The sequence below is a fragment of the Hippoglossus hippoglossus genome, chromosome 4 (genome assembly GCF_009819705.1).
Source record: "Hippoglossus hippoglossus isolate fHipHip1 chromosome 4, fHipHip1.pri, whole genome shotgun sequence".
NCBI classification, from domain to species: Eukaryota; Metazoa; Chordata; class Actinopteri; order Pleuronectiformes; family Pleuronectidae; genus Hippoglossus; species Hippoglossus hippoglossus.
The window spans coordinates 110,970-137,309 of record NC_047154.1 but is presented as its reverse complement, the minus strand read 5'-3'; the positions used below and the strand labels follow the sequence as shown (position 1 = coordinate 137,309).

General features: G+C 41.9%; 1 protein-coding gene across 3 annotated transcripts in view; it reads right to left on the bottom strand.

Annotated features, from left to right (window-relative positions):
* Nucleotides 1–6,569, bottom strand: part of b4galt6 (UDP-Gal:betaGlcNAc beta 1,4- galactosyltransferase, polypeptide 6) — a 54,131-nt gene extending 47,562 nt beyond the window's left edge. The window contains exon 1 of one of the 3 annotated variants that reach the window (XM_034584067.1): nucleotides 5,869–6,569. In XM_034584067.1, the coding sequence (XP_034439958.1) occupies nucleotides 5,869–5,983 (115 nt within the window). In that variant the 5' untranslated portion in view covers nucleotides 5,984–6,569. The remainder of the gene's footprint in view (nucleotides 1–5,868) is intronic. The other 2 variants (XM_034584069.1, XM_034584070.1) reach the window with 2 other exon arrangements.
* Nucleotides 6,570–26,340: the final 19,771 nt, after the last annotated feature.

The window sequence follows — 26,340 nt, the reverse complement described above, 5'->3', positions numbered from 1 at the left end:
GGAGAATATTCTGCCACTAGTGATGATGATGATCCACATCCAGATGATGACAATGATGATGGAGCAACTGAAAATCATAACGAACCAGGATCTACCTCGCCTCCTGCTGCTGCTAGTGAGAGGTCAGACAAAGATGATGACATGGAACCTGAGCCTCTCTCAGCATTGGATGATCCCCGTCTTCCCCCTCACAGAAGGTGCATAGCTCACACCTTAAATCTCATTGCCAAAGACAGATAATGTACTGAAAAATAATACAAAACATTGTCAAGGGCCGTTTTTGCAAAGGCATCTGCTTTGTGGAACAGGGTTAAACGAAGCCCTAAAACAGTGATCACCAACCTTTTCGAGCCCAAGATCACTTTTTAATTCCAAATGTAAGCTGAGATCTACCACCCTGATATCTTCCAAGAAACCCTGATCTGATTACATGCCGTCCCCTCATACAGAACATCATGCAGTCACTGAGAACGAGACTGGAAGGCTTGCCTGAGAAGAAGGAACACATATTGGCCGCTATACTAATGCCAACATTCAAGCTCAACTCCGTAGAAGATAAGGAGAAACGGATACAGTACAGAGTGATGTTAAAACGAGAATTTCAAACTGTTAACTTTGATGACTCAGACCCACAAAGCTCGGATGTATCCCAGTCCAGTGAAGTCCCAGACAACAAGTTCAGCCAAAACCCAAAGAACTTCTGTTCACAGTGGACAGTTATTTGGATGCACCTACCACAGAGGGGATTGGTGAGTACATGCTGCTGCCCAAGCTCAAAAAGCTCTTCACAAAGTACAACACCCCACTCCCCTCAAGCACACAAGTGTAGAGGCTTTTCAGCATTGGTGGTCAAATACTTAGGCCCAGGAGAAACCGGCTCGGTGATGCCAACTTCGAGAAGCAACTGCTCTTGAATGCCAACAAAAAACTAAAAGAATAAAGGAAGTGTAACTTTGCTGGTGGATTGGACTTTTGTGGTGCTATATTTTTTTACAATGTTTATTTTTTTGTTATGTTCTTCTTTTTAGTTTGCTGAATATTGCACTGTGAAGCCTCTGACTCTAACTCTACCACCCCATACAGTGGAACCCAGCTTCTAAAATGAAAATTTGAAAGCTATTAATGATTGTTAAAGCTAAATGCTTTGTGTTTCTGAGGTTTCAGAGCTGTAACTTTTTTTCTGGACACCCAAACCAGGAAGGCAGACAGTCAAAGTTAATGATAATTGCTTACATATCATTAACCAAATGTTATTTTCTTTTCAGATGAGGAATATTTGGCTGAATATTGCACTAAGCTTTCGCTAAGGCCTCAGGTTCAAACACCCAACATACACAGGGAAGCTTATAAAAGGAAGATTTTTATGTTATTTTTATATAAGGAAAATATATATGTTTAGTACAGCTAAATGCTGTATGTTTTTGACTTTTAATAGCTGTCCTTTTTCTCTGGACAAACATCAACAACAAGTCAGGAAGATAAAAAAAAAATCTGACTGAAAAACAAGCGACCGGATTAAATATGCATACCACACTTTTGATTTCCCCGCTGTTCTCCTGGAGTTTAAATTTCCCAGATTTTTGCCCCCATATGATGAAACTTCCGCATCTTTAATTATGTACTTATTCCACACTTTTGTCAGTTGTGCCAATCTGAAATCTTGCCTAAGGCTCCAACATTGCCAGGGCCGGCCCTGCTCTGTAGATTGTTGTCTGAATTGTGTTCACATCTATCTAAGATCCAAACACAATGCAAGCCAGACTACATCCAGATGTGAACTGACAGATCTGATCACATTCTAATTACAAAGCGTTTACACCGTGCTTTAATATGCATCTTTCCTTATCTGGATACTGTGTCCAGATACAGATCACATTTTAATACCTGGTGTAAATGGGACTCTACCTCTGACTCCCCTTTATACAGGGGAGCCCAGTTTCTAAAATGAACATGTGAAAGCTATGTATGTTGGTTAAATGCTAGTGATGTGTGATTTCAGAGCTTTATTTTTTCGCTGGACACACATCAAGTGATGAAGAAATCAAATAAGAACGACTTATTTACTTGTTTACTCAATATTTACTTTCTTTTGAGGATGTTAAGATATGTTGGCTGAATATTGCACTTTGACCAGGCTACGTTTTTGTAACTGTGAACTTCGTTAAAAAATTTAAAAGAAGAACTATGAACGTGAACTAGCTTATTTTCAACTGTATGAACTGAACTTTGAACTAGTTCATTTTAAGTGTGAACTGGCACAACACTGGTTATGGTGTTAGACCATATTAGAGAGCCTGGGGATGACAACAACGTTACCACAGCATATCAGCATTTTATTTATAGGCAACATGGCTCTTTAGGCCAGGAAAACCATCTCATCATCCCCAGCCGCTGAATTTTTCAGATCGGGGAACTTTTCCCAGATCCTACAAACAAGGCCAAACAGTACACATTTGCTTTGAAATAATTTTGTTTTAATGAATATATTCATATTGCGCATCATAAATATTTCTTCAATTGAGTTTACACTGGAAAGAAAAGTGCAATAATAAAAAAGACATCAAACAGATCTGCTGTATTTATTTTGGGTGTATATATATATATATATATATATATATATATATTAGATAGCAGGATTATGCAAAAACATCTCATGTGCATAACCTTGTCAAACATCTTTGGGAAATCAATGCCATCTAGAGTTGCATTTATAAAAATTCCATACATTAGTTCAGAGTGGTTGAAGGGAAAAAATCATAAATTAAAGAAAACAGAATTAAAATTCAAAATAAATGGGAAAATCGACTAAACATTAATAAACTACGTAAAACACAATGCATGCCTTTGGAGTTATAGGTGTACAATGTGTGGGTGCATGTATAGTTCTAGTTGCACTGAGTCTGGTTCTGCTAGAGGTTTCTCCAAGTTAAAAAGAGGGAGTTTTTTCTCTCCACAGTCACCAAAGTGCTTGCTCATTGTGGGAACTGCTGGGTTTCTCTATACATTTTAAGGTCTTGACCTTATTATGTTATGATTTGGCTCTTAAAATTGAACTGAACTGAATACCTTTTGTTATAAGTCATTCTTCATTTTGCCATGGATGTTTTGTGTAAAGCACTTTGTTACCTTGTTTTGATAAGTGCTATACAAAAAAAGTTATTTTTATCAATGTATTGATTAAAATAGAAAATCTTATTATACAAATTAATTCTGATTGATTATTCATCATTTTATCTTCAAATAGAAAGTTTGGCATAGTTAGGAACTACAGTAATGGCCATTGAACAAATATTTGGCTGGAAAAAATACTCCTCAAATTTAAAACTGATGCCCCCTGGTGGGGAATGTTTGAATAAAGTCTGACCAAAAAGTTGCCATAATATACGATTTTTGTGTATTCTTTATCTCTGTTCTCTTATTGATTTAGTCTATAGACTATTTAATATAAAATGGTACTGATTGCACATATGGTTTGACAAAATTATGTTGTCTGACAAGTCTTTTAAGAGCATTATGACCCCAGAAGGGCTTGCATATAGCTTTGGAGCTATAGGTGTACAAACACAAATCTAAGAAAAAGACCATCATCACCCAGAGGTCACACATCTGTCCTACTGTAAACTATGGTACGTAGGTAGTAGAATCAAATTTACCCCAGTGGTGGGGATTAATAGCTTCTTAAATGAAGCACATGTGTATATAAAATAATAAAGTGCTGTGACTGATGATGAAAGAAGTAAAAATATAATACACTAAATTTTAAAGTCCTAAAGTTGTATTGCACAACTCAACATGCAACATAAAGCAGTATAATAAACCTGGGTAACAGAAAACAAGTAAAAAAACATTTTGGTATTGTAACCTGTAACCTTGTTGTACACACTAAATTAATTATTATTGGGTTCTTAAATGACACAGAATAATACTATAGGCCGTGGATGATGTGCTATTCCGCAAAGGCGATCCGTGCTCAAATCATTTGGTGGCGATCCATGCTCGAATAGTTTGGTCAGCCCTTCATCTTCACTGATTGAGTGATCAAAGTTAGATATTAGTTGTTGTGATATCCATGGGTGCTGTCATCAATACGACGACGCTCTTTATGCCGTCCAGTGTCAATCAGCACAGAAAGTGCAGTATTTAACGCTGCTTTCCCTTGCTTAACATAGCAGCATAAAAGAGCTGCGTTCACCCCACCGTAAAGCCGTAGTTTACACCGTTCTTTATTAAGAGCGCCGTAAAAAGCGCCGTTTACTCGGTTAGGATAGCGCTTTTTACGCTGTCTTTTTTTACATGACGCGAGTTAGGAGTGACAAATTTTGTCCAGGTTGGCTTGCCATACTGTAGCAATGTGGCGATGTAACATAGCAATTATAAAATCATAAATTAACAAATTTATCAGGCTCATTCTATCAAAACAGTGACACTACTGTTTTTATTTTAGGATCACTGCAAACTTAGATATGAGGATTATGTCCTGTTTTTGCAAAGAGAGCCATAGAGAAAGCTTACACACTGCCCCTTTAAGATAATTCATATCTCAGCAATGACTCAAAAACCAAAGACCAAAAATTATGGCGGTCTTGATGACATTATAAGCTAACTTTGGTAAAAATTTTACAAATTTCCAAATATAGTGGGTTTTTTGCAATTCAACGTTAAAGTTGAATTGCAAAAAACAATCACTCATAAATATATTATTTTCAAAGCTACATTCAGATATGTATCAAATTCCAGATAATTTACTAATATTCTCCGGAGGGACTTGAGAACTCAAATGTGAGAGTGAGAGGCTAACTTACTAAGTTTCTTCTGCCAGCCCCCTTGTAAAACATCCAAGTGACTGGAAGTGAGAATACAGCAGCTGGGGAGGATTCACCGCGACCTAGTGGGCACGTTGATTACATGTTTAACATGCAATAGATAAGAAAAACAAAAAATAAAAAGAATAAAAATATCTCAAGATGAATAAGCAGTGCCATACATGAAGAAGACGCCAACAAAGAAGTAAAAATAGTTTTTGCTGATAAAGGCTGGTGTGGATGTGCAGTAAACATCAGTGGTCATCAGAGTTTAATCAATACATTACTTCCTGGCTCTGCATGCTGTGCCACCCCTCACCTGAGGGCTCCAGAGATTTCCCTATTGTTGTGAATGTGTCTGATTGGAGAATCTCATTAACTGTGACCTACGTTAGGAGATATAATTAGTCAAAGTCACAAAGTCCCCCCCAAAAAGCTCAACATTTCTTAGCCCATACCTAGACTCTTAACGCACTTTACTGTACAAGCCACGATCCCCAATTCACACAGATTCATACAGCAGTGCAATAAGCTTCTTCAATCACACACAGGCGAAATCTGGTGTGGATGTAAGCAGTTTGCAGAAAAATTCTGAGTGCATGGCAAATTTAATAAATATATATATGTGTGTGTGTGTGTGTATGTATGTATGTATGTATGTATGTATGTATGTATGTATGCATGCATACATACATGCATTCCGGTTGTCTAGTTAGACCAACCAAACAACATTAGAATTTGCAGTGATGCCCCACTTCATTCATTCACAAATCTGCTTTGAACTGTCAGATAAAGCGTATATCATCCTTAACTTCAACACAATGGGCTATATTTAGACAATATAGCAATCCACTTGCCACTGGGAGAAGCAGTTCGCTATTTAATATCGCACGATAATGAAGGTTAGCTTGAAATCATGGCCTGGGGTGGACATTTAGGTGTGAAGTAGTTAGCCTGTAAGCTAATCGTAAGCAACTAGAGCTAGTTGGGCAGCACAAAAGAATCCACACGTAATAACATTAAGAGTTACCTTGATAAGCGTCAGTGTAAACATCTGTTTACTAACCTATTCCAGGAGCCACATAAATGAAGTAGAGACAAGTGGTGGACATGGAGAAGAAGAATATGAAGGCCAGAAACGATCGGTTGGACATTCGTAGTAGCCGCCTCCAGTTCATCATTTTAGCTTAGGCACTCTTCTCCTTCGCCGAAGTGAATCCCATAAAATACTTATTGGTTTTGAGATGTCCAGGAAGGAATAGGTGCACAACAATGTCAATAGTTAGGTCATGTAAAAGCCCAGGACTGCAGCACGGAGAAGGCTAACCCTAGCTGTGCTTGTCTGCTTTCCCCTGCCAAGTAATTTCCAGATGGAAAAAGCAGGCTATAACGTCAATATAAGGCAACTCACAGCCTCTTGGGGCACTGCCGGTCGGGCATGTTGAAACCGTAGCAGTACGGGCTGAAAGTTCGGCAGTAATCCTACTCAACGATAGTCGTGGTAGTCTTCCATGGTAACGATGACAACAGTGTAGATTTAATCGCTGTCAATGAAAGGTTATCAATGCAGTGGATGGGACCGCTCTGGCTTCTCGCATACAGTCGGCTCACTAATAATAAAAGGAATCCTTGCCGCCGGGTAGCACTATACTGGTTTCACACATTCAACATATATCTGTGCATGGTGGTATACAAAACATGCTCGCCTGTCTCCTTTTCATTTTCTGCTTGCGCTACTTCCGGTTGATGTAACACCGCCCATCCCCTGCGTCGCCGTGGAAACCTGTGTGCGCTGAGCAAGTGAGAAACTTTCCTTCTTTTTTCCCCTTTCTTTATTGAAAACTTGAATCGTACAAATATCAAGGCATTGAAATCATGATAAATAAACCTGAATAACAAGGCACATTATGCACAAATTAAATTGCATAAAATAATAATGATAATAAAAAAAATGAATGAGTAAATAAATAAAATACTAAGTAATACTAAGTTCTCTTTTAGTTCCACTAGAGGTCCTCATATATCTTACGATCTTCATAAGCTCTGAGAAGAGACTTTGCATGTTTCCCCTCCATTAGTTTTAAGGCACTGAGATGAATGTCCATCCGGTCCCTTCTGAACACAGAAAAGATGGGTTTAATTTTCCTCCATTTAGATGTGTGGATGAAGAATTTTGCCAGGAGTACCAGGTTGTTAACAATCAGGTCACTCTTAATGTTTCCCAAGCCAAACGCAATATTTGTCCTTGAGAGGGGAGCAGGGAGTTGGATTTTAGTTGACAGCCAGTCTTGTAAGTCTTCCCAGAATGTTATAGAGTAAATGCAATCAAATAACAGATGATCAGTAGTTTTCATTCCAGTGTCACAAAAGCTGCAGTTATTGTGATCAAAATTAAATCTCAATCTTAGCAATTAATTGGATGGATAGATATTGTTGAGAATTTTATAATTGACTTCTTTAGTCTTTGGACTTATATGATATTTAATATATTTAGTTCTCATTTTCTTAACGTCTGGTCACAGTTGGATGATAGAGTTTCAGTTTGGTTGTATTGGATACATTATATTAAACAAACATGGATGGCCACACACACAGTGTCAGGCTCTGGGTCGGGTATCTCATCAGTCACACTTATATATTTGGAGGTCTGTAATCAGCCATATTAAAAATTTGATCAAACATTGGAGAATTCATCAAACTCAGCATATTTGAACAGATCCAGTCAAAGGTCTGCATGTTTCTCTTTGCTCATAGGGAACTCAGAGGTTCATGGTTTTACTCAAGTCTGCTTTGTTTGTCTCATCCCCTCTAAACCATGTCAGTGTGATTCATCAGTCATTCCGCTTAGCAGTTCATTTAGCTCTTTTTATACTATTTGTGTGCACTTTGAAGAGTGCTTCTTGTTTGTGGAACATTCAAGTGGCAACCTAGCGTGAGGTCACCCATTGTTTTCTGAACTCATGTTTTGAAGCCGAGAGTTTCGGGATTTGATCAGCACCATCTTGATTGTTTGGAGCCAGGCTGAGGTCCAACCTCTGACCTCCAACTCAAGGAGTGTGGACACACCCACCTACACCAGCTACTGACCACACGGAACATCCAAACTTGCTGCTAACACAGTTAGCTTCCATCATCCGTGGTAAAGTTTATGTTTCATAATGTAAAAAGCCAGTGGTCACATGTCCACATATTTCAGTTGTAGTTGTAGCTGAAGTTAGCTTGTAAGCGAATGTTAAATAGTGTTGTGTAAAATATTTTCTAACACTGTGCTTTATTCTGCAGAACACAAAGAGACGTCAGATATGAGCTGCTACTTGAATTGTTATGAATAATGGTTCCTGGACTGACTGTTAAACTACACACCGTTAAACATTTTAAATGTAAGAGCAGCGCGTGTCCTTCCAGTCTTTGGACTTTACTCTTTCACTCTTAAAAAGACGACTGCATCAAGTGCTGTAAGATTTATATGAAATAGTACTTTACTATTGTGCTTTATCAATTCTAACTTTTCTACTGTAAACTATAATCATTAAATATTAAGCACTAAAGTATAATCTTCCTACAGTGAAGATCATGTTTACCTTGATCCACAACTGTATTTAATTTTTTGTCAGATTATAAATTAATGTAGTTTAATTTGCAATAAAGTTATCTATGAAACTATTTTACTACTCGTGATTCTAAAAAGCACATCTGATAAAAAAGTAACAGTAGTAGCAACATGCACAGTATTATAATTATAAACACTTTGATGAACGTGTTGTTGGAATTTTGAATTAATCACAGGCCTTTTATATTTTTGTTTTAATCAAATCAATCATTGATAGTTAAAATATGAATTAATACTTTGTGTGTCTTATGACAACATTTTATGGCAATGAAAACATGAATTCACCAAAGTGTCCTGTTTGATTTATTATGAAAAGGGTAAATGTGCAAAAACCAGGCAAGTCATCTGTAGTCAATGTAAAATGTACTGAGTACAGTTTAATCATAAATATCAGAGGAAGTATAAATTAAATCATGTTTATCTAATACATACTTTTAAAGTGTTAACAGCAGTAAACATTTGTTATAGAAGTCACAGTTAATCCCGGTGAACTTCAGGTTGTACAGTTCCAATTTACAGTTGAGGACTCTTGTCGTGGCAATTTCTGCAATCCCACTCTGATAACGAGGAACGAGACACAATTCTCTTACAGTATTGTCACACTTTAATGCTCAGAGCATGGTGCATACGACAAAGGTTAGTTTGTAATATGCACACCGATGGGAAGCAGTTCTTTGTCTTTATACATTTGGCTCGTCCCTCCCACTCTGGTTGGGGTTGTTACAAAGTCAAAGGTCAGGATCTTCTGATGACATCAAGGCAACAATGCCTTAGTTAAAGCAATCAGACCAAGATTCATTCAGTTGTACAGGATACAGCATGATCAAGGTTACATTGTATGAGATTCAATCATGATCAATCAAAGGGGAAATGAACATGAACATATTGTGGTCAAAATGTTACATTTCCCTTACAATCCCCCCTTTTGATCATGTTGGATCAACGCTTAAAGTAAACACTTTATAAGGTGGGGGAATCCCACTCTGTCAGGGGTTGACCGATTGAGGTTACTTCAGTTGTGTGCCAAGATCATCGACATCATCATATGGTGGAATCCAGTCTGGGATAGGGTAGAGGTCAATTTGCATAGCAGTAACAATGGCCTTAGTGCATTGTTTGTGTATCAGACCAATCATACAAGTGATAACAGAAATAGCAATCAAAAACATGACAATGCTTACAATCAGTGTGCGAAAGAAGGATGTACCCATGGATGACAGGGGGCCAAACACCTTCGAAAAAGGGTCCCACCCATGCACATCATGCAGATCTTTTATCCCTTGTTCAGTATTCTGTTTTAGCTTAGTTATCTCTGCGTCATTACTAGCAATATAGGAACAACATTCAGTATGAATAACTTGACATACACCACCCTGAGAGGCCAGCAAAAGGTCCAAGGCCATTCTGTTTTCTGTACCCGTGCTACATCGTCTAAGCGCCTTGATGTAGCTGTTATGGCGACTGTAGAAAGATTCATGTGACGTTCTAACACTTTGGATAGTGACTGAATCTCTTCTTGGGACGTAAACACCCCATATGAGGGTATTAGGAGTCCTAATACACGTTGAGTGGTTGTTATTGTGCGTCTGGCCCTGCGGTGGAGTGATGATAGCTCTGCTGCAGATACTTCCCTGATTAGGGGTACTAAAAATGCTAGATAACAACGACTGTGGGATTCTCTTGGAAAGCAGCTGTAAGCCTGGTCCCCACAGACTAAATACACCTTCTCTGGCAGAGCGGACTGTCTGTTAAAAGAAACAGTCTTTGTTTGATTACAATAAGTAATATTTGCTGTAATTATGTGGCTAGGATCCTGTACACATAAAGAAACATTTGACAGAGGATGCACTCGCAGAGGAGGCCAAGCGACTGAACAGTTGCGGGCTGAGGATTTAGCTGAAAATATAGGCTTTGAACAATTACGTACATTAAATCCTAACAACATTATTTGGGTTTGAGTTTTCCACGGGGGTATCCACAATCCTGCCATGATGCTATAAGTATATTCTGGATTACTTACTGGCCAGCATTCTGTCTCATTGCAGCTAGCAGGCACAGCTAGGAATTCCACACGATGTTGGAGCATTGCACGCACAATGGTCTCGAACTTGGATATTTTCCACAGTACTGCAGTTTTTAACTCACTTGGTCTGTGCGCTCTGTTAAATTCTGATAAGATAAAATAAATGATGTCCATTTCACTGTCAGGTCGGTTATGATGAGTTGGCCCTGGAATGTAACAGTCTGAGAAAGTCTCTGTAATTTTTGCAACTTTAAATACTTTAAGGTCTGCTACTGATAATGGTACAGGCATTACCATAGGTGTCTGTGATGATGTAGGTAAATGTAGGCAGATCCAGCAATCAGAAATGTTACAGGCAGTAGCCCATTCTTGCATCATAGTGATGGCTAAATTGCCTTTATCAATTATGTATCGTCTCATCCGCTTGTATTGTTGATTTGCAGGAGGTGTGGACTTTGTTGTGCTTTTACAAATTTGTGACTGGTGCCCTGGTGGCCAATCGGCGTCCATACGGCATGTAGGTCGTTCCTTGTCTTTTTGACACCAGATTACAGATTGTTTCAGATATTTACTTGTGTTGAGATCTTTTAGTAGCACGGTGCAGCCTTCTGTTCCGCATGTAGTAATTTGACAGTGTTTGTTGTTTATCCATGACCAATACACTTTGTTTGGGTGACCAGGATAAACCATGGGGTTGATGGCCAAATGACAGCTATCTCTATCACAATTGTTATTTTGCAGAGAAAAGACATTGGCTTTTCATCATCATTAGATCTAGAATTGTGTTGCAAGTGACGCAGAGTAATTATACTGACATTGGCACTGTTGTTTTTTTTCTTCTGGACAATACAATTGGGACCACGATCATAAGGATGAATATTGTACGGCAACATGTTGTTCGTTCAAGATCATGGACTGTCTACCCAAAGGGGTGCTGGAGTCTGTAGTCAGGCATTGATATTTAGCCCTAACCCTCACCCCTTATTTTTATTTTTTATTTTTTTAGTTACTTCCTTCTTCTTTTTGCTGTTTCTTCCTTGGTCTGCAACAGCTGTTGGTTGTTGGTAGGTTTTTTACACCTCAGTGAGAGCAGCCGTCTTTCTTCTGCTTCTGTTCCTCGTCTGTGAGTGGAGCGGGACTCTCTCCCTGGGCCTCCGTCTCAAGTGGCAGCACCTTTCTGCAATGGCTGGCGTGTGTCCCGGGGGTTCTTTCTTTCACATTAACTGCTGTAGGTGTGGTGATGAGCACTTGATGGGGTCCTGTCCATCTGGGTTTCCTCCAGTGCTTCCTCTTTAGGTCTTTTATCAGCACCCAGTCTCCTGGTTTCAGGTTATGCAACTGGCCCTCTGCTGGTTGCGGAGTGCTGCTTTTACCTGTGTGTATAAGGCTCAACATTTTGGTTAAGTGCACACAGTAACTAAGCATCACATCTTCTAGGAGTTCTGAGTTGAGGACTTGATTTTCTTGGGGGAGGGCCATCCCGGTATTCATAGGTCTGCCTGGAAGAATTTCAAATGGTGACAGACCTGTTCTGGCCCTTCCCCTCCCTCTCATGGCCATTAACACTATCGGTAGTGCTTTTATCCATGAGAGTCCTGTGTCATCACAGCATTTGACCAGTTTGTTTTTAATTGTTCCATTTTCTCTTTCAACTGCTCCACCACTCTGTGGATGATAGGTGCAATGCTGTTTCAGATTGATACCTAAAAATGTTGAAAGTTGATTATTTGCATTATTTACTAAATGAGTTCCGTTATCACTGTTGATTTTATGTGGGATTCCCAATGGGGGAATGATTTCTCGCACCTTTGCCACTGCAGGGGCATTTGCTTTACCTGTAGGGAAAACTTCAACCCATTTAGAAAACATGTCAACAGCCACAAGACAATATTTAGTCCTTCACATGGTGTTAGTTCAATGAAATCCATTTGCAAGTGATCAAACGGATGTCCTGGCCTCTTGTAGTGTTGCTTGTCAGACAAATTAAACATTTTGGAAAAAACATTGTGAGTAATTTGTGAAACTCGACAATTTTCCATAAAAACAAAAAACAAACAAAACAACAAATAAACATTTAAACAGACATGGACGGCCGTCCTCAGATTGACATACATTGTTAACATATGTACATTCAGTCCTTTTACAGGCTGCTTGCTCTATGTTGTTAGCATGGCTCTGTGCTTCTGCTAAATCTGTGAGAGAAAGGCAAGAGGAGTATCAATCAATTGTGACATTTACAGTATGTTGGTTAGTTGTGCCGCTTCCTTTGCTGCTGTATCTGCTTGAGCATTACCTGTTGAAACAGAATCACTTTTAGTGTGAGCTTCACACTTACAGACAGATAGCGCTGTAGGGAGTAAAATGGCTGTTAATAGAATTAGGTTGTTGCTCTAGCACAGGGGTGCCCACACTTTATAGGCTTGTGAGCTACTCTTGAAATGACCAGCTCAACAAGATCTACCGACCAAATAATGTTGGTATCCACCGCCGCCACGCCAGGTGGAACGGTATTTGGACTTAATAATCTTCATGTGGGAAAAGGCTGACTCGCATAAATAAGTGGAGCCGAATAATGCAGTCAAGAAGGTAGCACATTTCCTCATGTTGGGGTACTTTTCCTCTGTGAGTAAGTTCCAGAATTGTCCATGAGCCCTGGACTTAAGCTGAATGTCAGATTGTAGTGTCAAAATCTCATCCTCCACTCCAGATGAGTTCAGGTGAAACAGTGTTGCAATTTCTGATTGGAGTGAATCAACCTCAGCATCTTCTCGAAAAGGATAGCACATGAATGTAGCGACTGGCTCCAGTAAAACAAAGTCTTGAAAGCGTCTGTCAAACTCTGACAGACAGTTCTCAATCTGCTCTATGTAGCGTGCACTATCAAGTTGCACACACGCCTTGCCTTGCGTCTCCAGCTCTGATGCAAGGTTCTGGAAGTTTGCCAAATCATGGAATAGCCGTCTTTGAAGAGATCTGGCACGAATAGAACAGGCGATCTTCATTGCCACATCCATTATCTCTTTCATGTTGAGCATTTTTGCGCATAACGCTTGTTGGTGTATTATGCAATGGTAATTGAGGAAGTCCGGGAAAGCATCGTCCTCCCGGCACTTTGCAATAAATCCATTTGAGCGGCCAAACATTGCGGGCGCTCCGTCCGTGGTGATGGACACCAATTTGCACACTGGGAGCTGGGTTTTCTCTTTAAAGTTTTTGAAAGACTGAAAAATGTCCTCTCCTCGCGTGTGTTCTTTCATGGGCAGTAATGTTAACAGCTCCTCTTTTGCAGTCGTATCGGGAAACACCATCCGAATAAAAATGCACAACTGGGCTGTGTCACTCACGTCTGTAGATTCGTCAAATTGCAGTGAGAAACACTCGAAGTCCGCGATATCCTTCCAAAGTTGCTCGGTTAAATCCACGGCTATGGCTTCACTGCGCCGTGTAACTGTACTTCTTGATAGCTTGAGAGCTTTGATTGAAGATACTATTTCTGCTTTGTTTTTAAAGTCTCTGAACAACGAGTCAGCTGCTTCAATGAATGCCTCTTTTACCATCTCTCCGTCTTGGAAGGACTTCTTGTTCTTAACAATGCAGTGACTCACCCGGAATGATGCTTCGGTGGCTGCCTTCGCTTTTGTGGTCAGCTGTGAGAAAAATGACTGCTGTCCGGACAACTGGGATTTTAGTTCCTTCACCTTTCTCTTTCTCAGCTCGCTTTTCGGAGGGAAGTCAATGTCGTAGTTTTTGTGAACCGTCCGAAAATGCCGCTCCACATTTCCCCTCTTCGGAGTAGCAATGGTAGACTGGCAGATGAGGCAAACGCACTTCGAATATGATGATGTGAAAAAAAAGTCCTCCTCCCATTCCGTATGGAAGTGGTAGGTTTTTGACTTCTTACTTGGTCCAGCTCCCCCACTCATTTTTATACCCTTTCTTAAGTTTAGAAGAAATAAATCGACTCGGTAGCTTGCTAGACCCTGTGTCGGAGCGTCCACGTGACTGCCTCATGTCCAATCGTGCATGCGTGAGGCGATCGACCCACACTACCTTCGCGATCGACCGGTCGATCGCGATCAACGTATTGGGCACCCCTGCTCTAGCAGAATAGAAGATACAGAATATGGCACTAACAATGTGACCTCTTGATATCCTTTCTGCTTTTAGACAGAGAGGCTGACCCAAAGCCAAGCTATCTAATTTTTTTAGGAGAAATACGCCACTGGTCGTTGTACTCTACTGTTGTCATGAAACCCCCTTTCTCATTTACAGTCTGTGTAAATGATCTGTTTTGATCTGGTAGTCCCAGTGTAGGTGTAGAAGTCAGTCTGTTGTAGCTGGGTAAATGCTGTGTCAGCGTCTGTCGTCCACGTCAGGTTGTCTGTTGGTCTCAGTCCTTGGCCATGCATAACATACAAGAGTGGAGCCTCCAGGGATGCATAATCACAGATCCACTGTCTACAGTAGCCTGTCATCCCTAAAAATGACATTAATTGTCTTTTGGTACGCGGTTTTGAAATCTTGAGGATGGCTTCCACTCGTTTTGAGCTCAATGTTTTTACCGCTGCTAGAAATTTTGTGTCCTAGGAAAGTTACACTTTTCTGGACAAATTGCAGCTTAGCCAGGCTGGCCTTGTGGCCCTGGTCTGCAAGATATTTTAGCAATGCTACTGTGTCCAATTTACAGGCCTGTTTTGTTGGTGAACAAATCATCAAATCATCAACATATTGTATCAGTGTGCTTCCCACTGGTAACTACAAGTCCTCAAGACTTGCATATAACACCTGTGAGTCGACTGCAGGGGATTCCACAAAACCTTGGGACATACATCTAAATGTATATGATTTGCCCTGGAATGTGAAAGCAAACCAATACTGAGAGTCTGGATGAACTGGGACACTGAAAAATGCATTAGCCAAATCAACAATTGAAAAAACCACGTGGTTTCTGGTGAAACTAGAGAAACTTGTATATTATCTTTCTCTTTTTTTAAATTTTTTTATTCATTTAATAGGCATTCTTACTGGTGAGTGTGCACATGGAATGATGACTCTGTTTTTTTACCAGGTTTTTAAATACTGGTGTTATCCCTGCTACTGCCTCTGGTTTGAGTGGATGTTGTGCTTGACATAAACTGTATGTGCTCTTTGGTGTTACATTGAGAGGTTCAGTCCCTTTAACTAATCCCAGATCATACTTATCATTAGCCCATAACATTTGTTGCACTTCTTGTAACTCTGAAGAGTCAATGGTTAACTGAGAAAAATGTATCAAAACCTTTTGGCAATTTAGCAGTTTGTGCTAAATGCACAGTTCGTTTCCCCCCAGAAAAGTGCTCTGAAATGGGCATCTGTATGTTTGCATTCGGGGTGAATATTGAATTCCTTCTACCCTATCCTCCCATGTACAATCTCGTGAACACCGAGTGACCCAGGGTGCCAAATTTTCCCACTGCACATCATTTGCTTTAGCTAGAGACACATGTGGTGATGAGTTATGTATATAAAAGAATTTGGCTACTGCGGGGGTCAACACAACAGTCAATGCGCACATTCTATTATTGTAATACACCCAATCACTAGTAATAAAATTGCTTTCTTTATCTTCCTGGAACCAGCTTTTTTCAAACTCTGTCCGGTCCTTCACTAACTGTGGCTGTGCAATGTAAATCAGATGCTTTCATGACGTCGTCTGTGTGTGTGCTATTTCAAGCAGATCTGAGGTTATGTACAGGTCCCATTGGTACATGTACAGTGGCTTACCATGATCTGGTTGTACATATTCCCCTGGGATATCTCATGTTCTGGTGACTTTAACCCCTTCCTGTGTACAATGCAAAAATCAAGCTCTTGCTAACAAATTTACAAGTCAACATTTACTTTTTTTATATCCCCATCTGTTTTGGTAACAGACAGTGGTGTGGTATATGATTATTTAATTGTGGTGCCTGATGCCACAACAGTGAAAATATATATACCACTAAATTTTGGAAGATAGTTTTTGTGTTATGGCCCCAGAATCAACCAGAAATGTGATATTTTTTCCTGCTACCTGTAGAGTTATTTCAGGTAAAACTTCAGATCCACTTGTTTTTTGTCATGTTAAACACTTCTTTGTAATGTTTGTACATGTATGTGGTGTTGGGGGTGCGTTCACCTGAATCTGGAGTCTCCTCCGCCTCTGCTGCAAGCCATGCCTCATCCTCTGTGCAGTCTCTGGGATAAGTAAAAAAGAAGTCCAGTGTATCCCCTTTTCATCCTTGTTCTGTTACAGTCTCTCGCACAGTGGTCAGGGTCTTATGGTGGCAACATTCAGCGGTTTTCTTTGAAGATTTTCATCAATCTGACCACCTCTTCGGCAGGCTGTTCTCATAGAGTCTCTCCACATGTCCGTGATACACAGCATCTGTTCTCCAGTCATAGCGCATGTCTGTCTCTGGCCAGTCTCCTTATACTCTGCCCCATTTCAGTTTCATGTTGTGGAGCAAGAGACTTCTGGTTTCTCTCAAATTCTGCCTTTACTGTTGTACAATTTGGGCCAGTACTTCAACAACTGCAGCCCCTCCTTGTGTGGCTATGTCTGGCAGTTCACTGGAAATTCAGCGCATCTCCTCTGGTGTCCAGGCCCTGTAGACATACATCACTGTATCGGCGTCTGCTCTTGGATTAGGCACCTCAATCATTGGGAGATTGTGGACGTCTCGTGCACTTGTTCTTGTGGATATGGGACTGAGTCTGTCAGACCCGAGACTGTCTTGTGCCGCGATGGTTGCAGTGGCCTCACTATGGGGTTGGAGCGGATGCTGCGCCTGATTTGGTGTTCTGTTGCGGCCGACTGTACTTGGATGTCTCGGTATGAGATAGCAGGCTGTTGGTTCAGGTGACTCTGATGTGCGGCTGAGGCAGGGAGGAGATCCAGTTCTTTCTGTGAATGTGAGAGCTGAGGACATTGATTAGTTTCCCATCCCCTCCCTCTTGCGCCCCTGCTCACTACTTTGTTGTCTGTTTCTTTTCTTTTTTCTGATTCACACATCATAAATGCTATCTGATTTATTTTGGTTTTACCCTTTATTTTGTCATATTTTCCCAATTTATTTTGTAGCGTCTGTATATGATTTATACTAAAACTACCATTCTCAGAAAATTCAAACTTTCCTACCCACAACAGAAGCTGTTTACAGGAGTCATCACCATGTTTCTCACACATAATTTTAGCACATCCCATTAGATCAGACACTTCAGTAAAAGGTTTGCTATTAAGTTTCCCCATTTCGATATTAATTCGCAGTCACTCACTTACCAGCAAACAGAGATCTCTCTCAGACATGACATTCATTGATATTATTCATTATTTCCTTTATCAATGGGTCGTCACCCCTAAGTAATGTCACTCTACCTCAGACGTCACCCCGTGGTCTTCAATACTGTATCCTCCTTAAAAAATGTTTAGATGCCGTATCGAACTTATCTTCATTCCAAGATCTCACAAGCAGCCTCTTCTCACCCTGGGAGTCGATTACGACTTTCCCTCGGGAGAGGTAGACTTCTGGTTCTTGGGCAATTTAGAATCCCTCACCGACTGCGCGCAGATTTACACTTGGTCTTGAAAGTGGTTTGAAGCATAAATGAGTTAGGCATCCCGGACGGGCCCCCAAATTGTCGTGGCAATTTCTGCAATCCCACTCTGATAACGAGGAACGAGACACAATTCTCTTACAGTATTGTCACACTTTAATGCTCAGAGCATGGTGCATACGACAAAGGTTAGTTTGTAATATGCACACCGATGGGAAGCAGTTCTTTGTCTTTATACATTTGGCTCGTCCCTCCCACTCTGGTTGGGGTTGTTACAAAGTCAAAGGTCAGGATCTTCTGATGACATCAAGGCAACAATGCCTTAGTTAAAGCAATCAGGCCAAGATTCATTCAGTTGTACAGGATACAGCATGATCAAGGTTACATTGTATGAGATTCAATCATGATCAATCAAAGGGGAAATGAACATGAACATATTGTGGTCAAAATGTTACATTTCCCTTACACTCTTCATTTCAGATTGCTAAACACTTCCCTGTGAAGGTTGTGAGTGCTAAAAGTGATCCATTTACTAATTCTAGGTAAATAAATTTGCAAGTTATGTTTAGAAATTGTACTACCACCTCTACAATCTGCGTAAAAGGTCAGACTGAATCTGAGAATATAGAGAACCAAACACTGTTGGTCTGTCATCTCAGAGGCAACTAAATGTGGTTTATTGACATCATCATCACATCTAAATACAGAATTAAGGATGTTGTTATCCAGTCTCTCTCCTCCACATCCTGAAGAATGGCACCAAATATTCTGCTGCATACATGAGGTCTTCCATCTGATCGTTGGATGAGGTCCAGTTGTTTCACGTCATCATCATCAACTAAAGCTTCTTTCCTTCAGCCTCTGGTAGATTCATGGATAATTAAAAAAAACATACAAAAGCACGTCAGCAGAGAGAAATAGAATTAATGAATTAGTTGGTAACAATCAGACATTATACTGGTGCAGATGCTGAAATAAACAGACCCCTTTTCGAACTGCAATCCTGCCTCTGTGTGTTCTTCATGAGAAATCAGCTACAACAATGTCACTTGCGATATAACCAGATCTATGAAGGACCTAGAGATTCAGGTGGTAGAATTGCAGGGTTTAGCAGATTCTACAGGAGAACTAGGGCTTTAAAACTCCATCAAATCAAAAAAGTTGGCTCTAGCCAACTTGCTGGGTGTTACAGCACAGGGAGCTCTGGACAGGTCACGTTTCCTGGACGTCACACAAATGGATGCCCTGTCTCAGCTCTTCTTTGGTCTCGAGAAGAAGAACGGACAGAAAAAAATAATCCACTCTCTGCGGTCCAGTGATGGTTCTGAAATCTCAGATTCAGCTGAGATTAGAAAATTTGCGTCAGTTTCTACAGAGACCTTTTTAGGAATAAACTGACAGAAAGCCCGGTCATCAGGGACAGTTTCCTCACTGGTCTCCCTAAGGTGGACAACAAGACCAATACAAGACTGGATGCTCAGGTCTCCCTATAAGAAATGCACACTGCCCTAATGTTGCTCCAGAATGGAAGAACTCCAGGGTTAAATGGTCTCCCAGTGGGTTTCTACAAGTCCTTCTGGTCCGTGCTGGGTGAAGACCTGTGGGAGCTCGTTACAAACAGCCTAGAGACTGGACGGCTGCCTCTGAGCTGCAGGAGAGCGGTTTTATAAATCGGAATTTTCTTTTGCATACGCCATTTCCGGCTTTTGTGCGCACGTACACTTTTAGTATGAATCCCACACACTGTTTTATAAATGAGACCCCTGGTCCCCTGCTGGAGCCTGTCGCCCCTGTAATTGTTTCTCTGGAGGACGCCTCAGGAAAAAAACTCTCTACGGACTGTTGGTGAAGATGCTAAACCAGAGGACACTGAACAGGTGCAGTGACACTTCATGGAGGGCCTACTTGGAACTAGATCCTGGTTCTAAACCATCATGGAGGTCTTTGTACAAACCTCCTGTAACAAAGAGACAAGGAGACCTTCAGTGGAGAATCCTAAATGGAATAATAGCAGTGAACTCTTTCATCACTGTCATCAACTCTGCTGTAGAGGACAAATGTCCATTCTGCAGCCAGAGAGAGACAGTGTTTCACTGTTTTTTAGAGTGTTCTCGTCTCTCCGCTTTATTTGTTTTACTGGACACCATTTTTAACAGATGTGAGGCGATTTTCAACAAGGTTTTTTATCTGTGGTTTTAATTACACTCGCCAGAGAAAACACGTCCCAGCTTTTAAACTTTGGTTTAGCTCAGGCAAAGATGGCGGCGTATGTGAGCCGTAAAAGAAAAATAGAAGAAGATCTAACCGTTGATGCGGTTCACTTGTTTGTGAAAATGGTGAAATCCAGAATTTTAATTGATTTTAGTTTTTAAAGAGCGACTCACGGTCTGGAGAGTTTCAGGTTGATGTGGGGGACACAGATGGGTTCTCTGCTCTGTCACAGACCAACAGCTGGTCTACGGAGATGTGATAAATTTATAGTTTCTCTATGAGAACAAAAAACTGTATAAATGTAATTTATCAAGTTTTTGTAGTGTAAATAGTGACAAATAAAGGATGGTTTTAAAAATCAAAATCTCTCTCTCTCTTAAACCAGCCAGTCTGTGTGTGTGTCTCTCTCTCTCTCTGCACTGCATGCTGGGAGTTTGGTGGTGGAGAGTGTGGTGAGCGTGTGAGAGTTTGTGTTTTTTCGCAAACTTCTATACTTATATTCTAACTGTGTTTTGTATGATTGTGTAGTTGTTAGTTGTTGTATTGTTAGTGTGTCTGTGGTTGTTTGGTGGACAGTGAGCCGTGTTTTCTCGGCGGGATGGAGTCCTCTGTGCCGCTGTCAATGTCTCTGAGACACGGAGTGAGGCCAGCAGGACAGCCCAGTGGAGCAGGTGTTGTTGGTGGTAGGAGAGCAGGTGGGACACGTGAACATCTCCTACGCCTCACGCATGAAAAAAGCGGTGGTTTGAAGTTTGTGTCGCAGCTCGTAGAGAGCGGCCTGGTGATCCAGGATAGTCCAGGTGTCCCCACTGGCGGTGCTTCCACCCAGGTCACTGTGTCCGGGGTCCCCCCATTTATCTCCAACCAGGCAATGGAGCAAGAGCTGAAGCGTTTCGGGAAGATGGCGAGTGGTTTCCGGCCATTGACTCTGGGATGTAAAGATTTAAAACTGAAGCATGTTCAATCACATGTTCCTGAACCTTTACAACCCAGACTCTGGACGTTTCATTCCGGATCAAACACGAGGACGGTTTCTATATGGTCTACGCTAGCTCAGTGAACATCAAGTGTTTCGAGTCTGGAGATGTGTGTCACAAGCGGAGGTCCCCACAGACAGTACACAGCGGGGCCCGCTGTGACTGCTATGGCTGCCGGGGGAAAGGAGGCTGTTCCGGCGAGGTAGGCGGCTCCGCGCCTGCTGTCGGTACTGCCGGGGGCCTGGTGGTCGAGTCCGCTGCTGTCGGCGGCTCGGTGGTCAAGTCCGGTGGTGTCGGCGGCTCGGTGGCCAGTGTCATTGCTGTCGGTGGCTCTGTTGTAGAATCCACCAACAGAGAGAGTAGATGGGTCTACTGGTGGTTGCAGCCCGGTGCCTAGAGTTAACTCAGCAGGAAAAGTGCAGACTGAAACTATAGTTGTAGTCACGGGTGTTAAAGACTCTATTGTCGGGGCTTCGGGTGTTAGCGGCCCCGTGCCCGGTGGCTCTTTGGTCGGGGCTGTGGGTATTAGCAGCCCGGTGCCCAATGATCGGGTCTGGGCAGAATAAAGATGCTGAGGACTGTCATGCTGAACAGAGGCCTGCTGGATGTCATGGTGATGATGATGCTGACATGGACGTGGACTCTGACTGTGAAAGTGTGTCAGTTGTTGGAAGCGTTTTTCAGAACATTGACCTGTATTCTCTGGCTATTATTATTATTCTGCCTCCTTTACTAATCAGCTTCTAACTGTCAGATCCTCCCTGTTGGTTTTACTGATCATCATCTAGTTCTAATGGAGTTTATTTTATCCTCCACAGTAAAACCAAAGTCTTTTTGGCATTTTAATGTTAAATTATTGCATGATTTTACTTTCTGTGAGAATTTTAAACTGTTTTGGGCTTTTTGGAAAACCTTTTACATCAAAGAGCCAAAGGAGCCTTAGTCAGAGGCCGCTTCATTAAGATCCATGACATGGACGCTCCGACCACCTTCTTCTTCAACTTAGAGAAGTCGGTGGCTCGGTGGCTCCCTGACAGAAAAGTGACCACAGAACCGGCTGAGATGAGGAAACAAGCAGTGAAGTTCTACTCTGACCTGTTCAGGGCGGATGACTGTGACATAGACTCTGCTGCAGAGCTGCTACAGGGACTTCCTCAACTGAGTCCTGGAGATCAAGAGTCCTTAAAATCTGACATCACCTTAGATGAACTGACCACGGCTGTGTTGCAGATGACGTCCGGAAAGGCCCCTGGATTGGATGGATTACCTTCAGATTTTAAAAAACATTTCTGGGGTGTTTTAGGACCAGACATTCTAGAAATTTTTAAAGCGTTTAAAAAAAAAAGGGACACTTCCTACTTCCTGTAGGCGCACAGTTCTCTCTCTGCTGCCTAAGAAGGGAGATCTTAGCCTTTTAAAGAAGTGGAGACCAGTGGCCCTTTTATGCACAGACTACAAGATCCTCTCTAAAGTTTTATCAAACAGACTGAAGACTTGTATTGAACTATTGATCAACCCAGACCAATCTTACTGTGTGCCAGATCTATGCTGGACAATCTGTTTTTAATAAGAGATGTGTGTGAAAATTGTATAATATAAATGTAGATTTTATTTCAATTGATCAGGAAAAAGCATTTGATCGTGTAGATCATGATTTTATATTTTCAACCTTGCAGGTTGGGGGTGGGGGGGTCTTGTCCTGGGTCAAGCTGCTATAGAGTGGGGCTAGTTGTGTGGTGAAGGTGGGGGAGGGCTGAGCTGTCCTGTGCCAGTCACGAGAGGCATCACGCAGGGCTGCCCCATCTCAGGACAACTCTACAGCATCGCCATCGAGCCTCTTCTTTGCAGGTTGAGGAGCAGGCTGAGGGGTCTCTCTCTGCCGGGGCTGGCTCACAACCCTTCTGTGGTCGTCTCAGCATTTGCTGACAACTTTAATGTTTTTATCCATGATCAGCATGATGTCCAGCAACTAAAGGAAAGTCTGGTTTGGTATGGGAGAGCCTCTCCGGTGGGGAAGGACTGGCATTAAAATTCTAGGAATCCATCTAGGAAGTGAGGGCATTCAGAGGCAGAACTGGGAAGGGGTGCTGCAAAAGATAGAAGCCAAGTTGTCTAAATGGAAATGGTTGCTACCTTATCTGTCCTACAGGGGAAGAGTTCTGATAGTGCATAACTTGGTCGCCTCGTCTCTTTGGCACAGACTCTTTTTTGTTGTTTTGGTGCCACCTCCAGGTCTGGTGGAAGATGTGCAGCGTCTCCTGGTGAAGTTCTTCTGGTCTGGTCAGCACTGGCTGAGTGTGTCGGCCCTGTATCTCCCTGTGGCAGAGGGAGTACGAGGACTCATAGACATTGTGTCCAGAACTGCATGCAGCATTCAGACTGCAGACGGGGCAGAAGTTGTTGTACGGCTGTGGTCTCTGCTGGTTGGCTCCTGCTCGTTTGGTCCTCAGACAAGCTGGCCGGCTGGGGCTGGACAAACATCTCTTCATGATGTCATCATCTGAAGCTGACCTGACCAGACTGACACCTTTTTAAAGCTCTGTGGTTAACGCCTGGCAGACGCTGGACGTCAAACAGACTCCTGACCCCAAACCGGGGATGTTGCTGTTTGAGGAGCCGCTCTTCTACAATAACTTCCTGAAAACCACCACATTTTCCTCTGCAACACTAAGAACTAAATTTTTCTGAGGCTGGCATCATTAAACTGGGTCATCTCACCAAGACATCCTGGGAAACACTCTGTGACATCACCAACATCAGGAGTGCTAAAGAGGATTGTAGATGAAGTGTTGCAGTCCCTGTCTGTGCCACTGAGAGCGTTTGCTGAAAATCGTACTCTAGCTAACCAATGGGATGATAACTGTGAGTACGTTTTTCCCTCTCTGATCATCAGCCCTGCTGCTGACAGGTAGCGAAAGAAGAGTGGACTGCTTCTTTCTTTCAAAACACCGGTACTGGGTAGTTTCAGCTATTGTGGGAAGATGCAGCTTTATGTCAGCTGTGTGAAGGGGCTGAACCTTCGCTCTCTGGCTGGAGTCAAGGAGACGAGGTGGACTGAGGTTTTTGCTGCAGGCTGTACCCCTGAAGGCAGGTGAAGGGTCCTGTATAAACCTCCTGTTGAGAAACGGCTGGGTGACCTCCAGTGGAGGATTATACATGGAGCTTTAGCTACAAACAGACACAGAGCTCATCTGGACCCGAGCACTGGGGAGGGATGTGGTTTTTGTAATGACAGGGAGACGCTGGAACACCTAGTGGTGTCTTGTCCTTGATTAAAGGTATTATTTAGACTACTGCAGCAGTGGGTGGAGGCTCTGGGGGAGATTTTTTCTCTCCCGTTGTTTGTTTTTGGGCCGAAATACCACAAAGGAAACAGAGCAACACTGTTCCTGATTAACTTCCTGTTTGGCATGGCTAAACTGGCCACCTGGAAGAGAAGGAAGAAAAACATTTTGGGTGAAGGCTGGAGAGATGTGGTATAGTGTTTCAAAGGCTTGGTAGCAGCTCACCTGAAAATAGAACACGCCTTGTACAGCCTGACCAGTAACCTGGAAGCGTTCAGGTCTCAGTGGGGGACAGGTTTTATGTTCACTAGAGGACGGTTCACTAGTCCCTCAATTTTAACTGTGTGTGTGAGACATGTAGTTTTCTTTTGTAAAATATTATCTGATTGAAGTGTTATTTATTATTTTTTGCTGATGCAATTGTGCGATGTGGCTGGCTTCTCCTTCTCTGCAGCAGACAAGGTACACCTGCTCTCACTCAACTCATCAACCTCCCAAGAAAAGCCTGGGCATGACTCCACTGCTCTGCCAGATAATTCCGTCTAGTTCTGGAGTTGCGCTGCATGTTTTTTGTGAGCCTTCTATGCTCTTGTTTTTTGGATGTTCCTACCATTGTTTTTCTTCTCCTTTTTTTACCCAGATATCCTGTGTGCCTTGCTGCTCGCCTATGTTGAGTCTTCTGTGCAGTGAGCTTTTTTCACGTGCTCAGCACTCCTGCTGCTTTGTGGATTTCACCAGCCAGCCTGCTCTCTGCCTCCACTGTTTGCTCTTTGTTGCTTCCTTTTTTGAGCAGTACACACCTTTATTTATCATCACCTGTATTTCAGTCTCTGCTTTGGGGTCCAAAGTAAATCAAGACTTAACAGTGTGGCTCGGCCGTGAATGGTGTGCTATGTCTTTTCTAAGACTTTCGGCAAATGATTCGCTTGTGAATTGAGAAAAACAGCGACATTTTTTTTTTATGGGAGTCAATAGGAGCCTTCATCAAAGGATTGAGTGAGAAAATGACTGATTTTCAGCCATTTCTTTCTGTGCTTAAACTGCGCTCAAAGCCATAAATGGAAGTTGTCAAAATGTAACGTAGTAAAACTTGTTAGCTTCACAGAAATGTCACTATGAAATCTATCAGAGCTAAACCTTTGGCTGTATCCACTACTTTTTAACTTTAGTTCTCCGTTGCCTCTCTCCATTGGGTCTATAGTTAATTTTGAGACAAAATTTCTGATAGGAGCAAATCAGTCAAACTTTTCTAACTCGCTCCCACAGCCCTATTTCTTAACTCTAACCAATAAAAGATATCTGTGTGTTTGGCAACGTCTTGGGATTCTCACGGTGTCTTTATTTCACAGATAGGACTTATAGTTTTTGAGTAAGAAGCAGTTGGTCGAGGGCTTTGCTAGAGTTTAGGTTTCTCTTTTCCAGTGTGTTTAGCCAGGAAAGATTCCTCTGATGTCTTAGATGTTGCGATTCAAGCTTGGATTGGCTCCCAAGGGTTTGGATCTGTCTCTCTCCCTCAAATTGGCACAGCCTCTCTCTCTCTCACTGTGTCTCTCAGCTTTTATAAATGTCTCTCTCCAGCCGGCAGCAAGCACTAGGCACACATTCAAAATTTCTCGGCAGGAGGAATTTTCTAGTTATTTTAACCATAGTGTCACCATTGTTCTGTATTTGTGAGAAGAAATCTACTTCTAATCACCGCTTTAGTACCGCCCACTGGAAGTGGTCCGCTTCTTCCTGTTTTATCAGTTTCATACAGAGCACAGTGAGAGTAACTAGCTAGTTAATGGCTTTAAACCTTTCATACAATAGAACATGAGGCACAGCAACCTTGAGTGAGTGCTCGTTCATCTGCTTAACT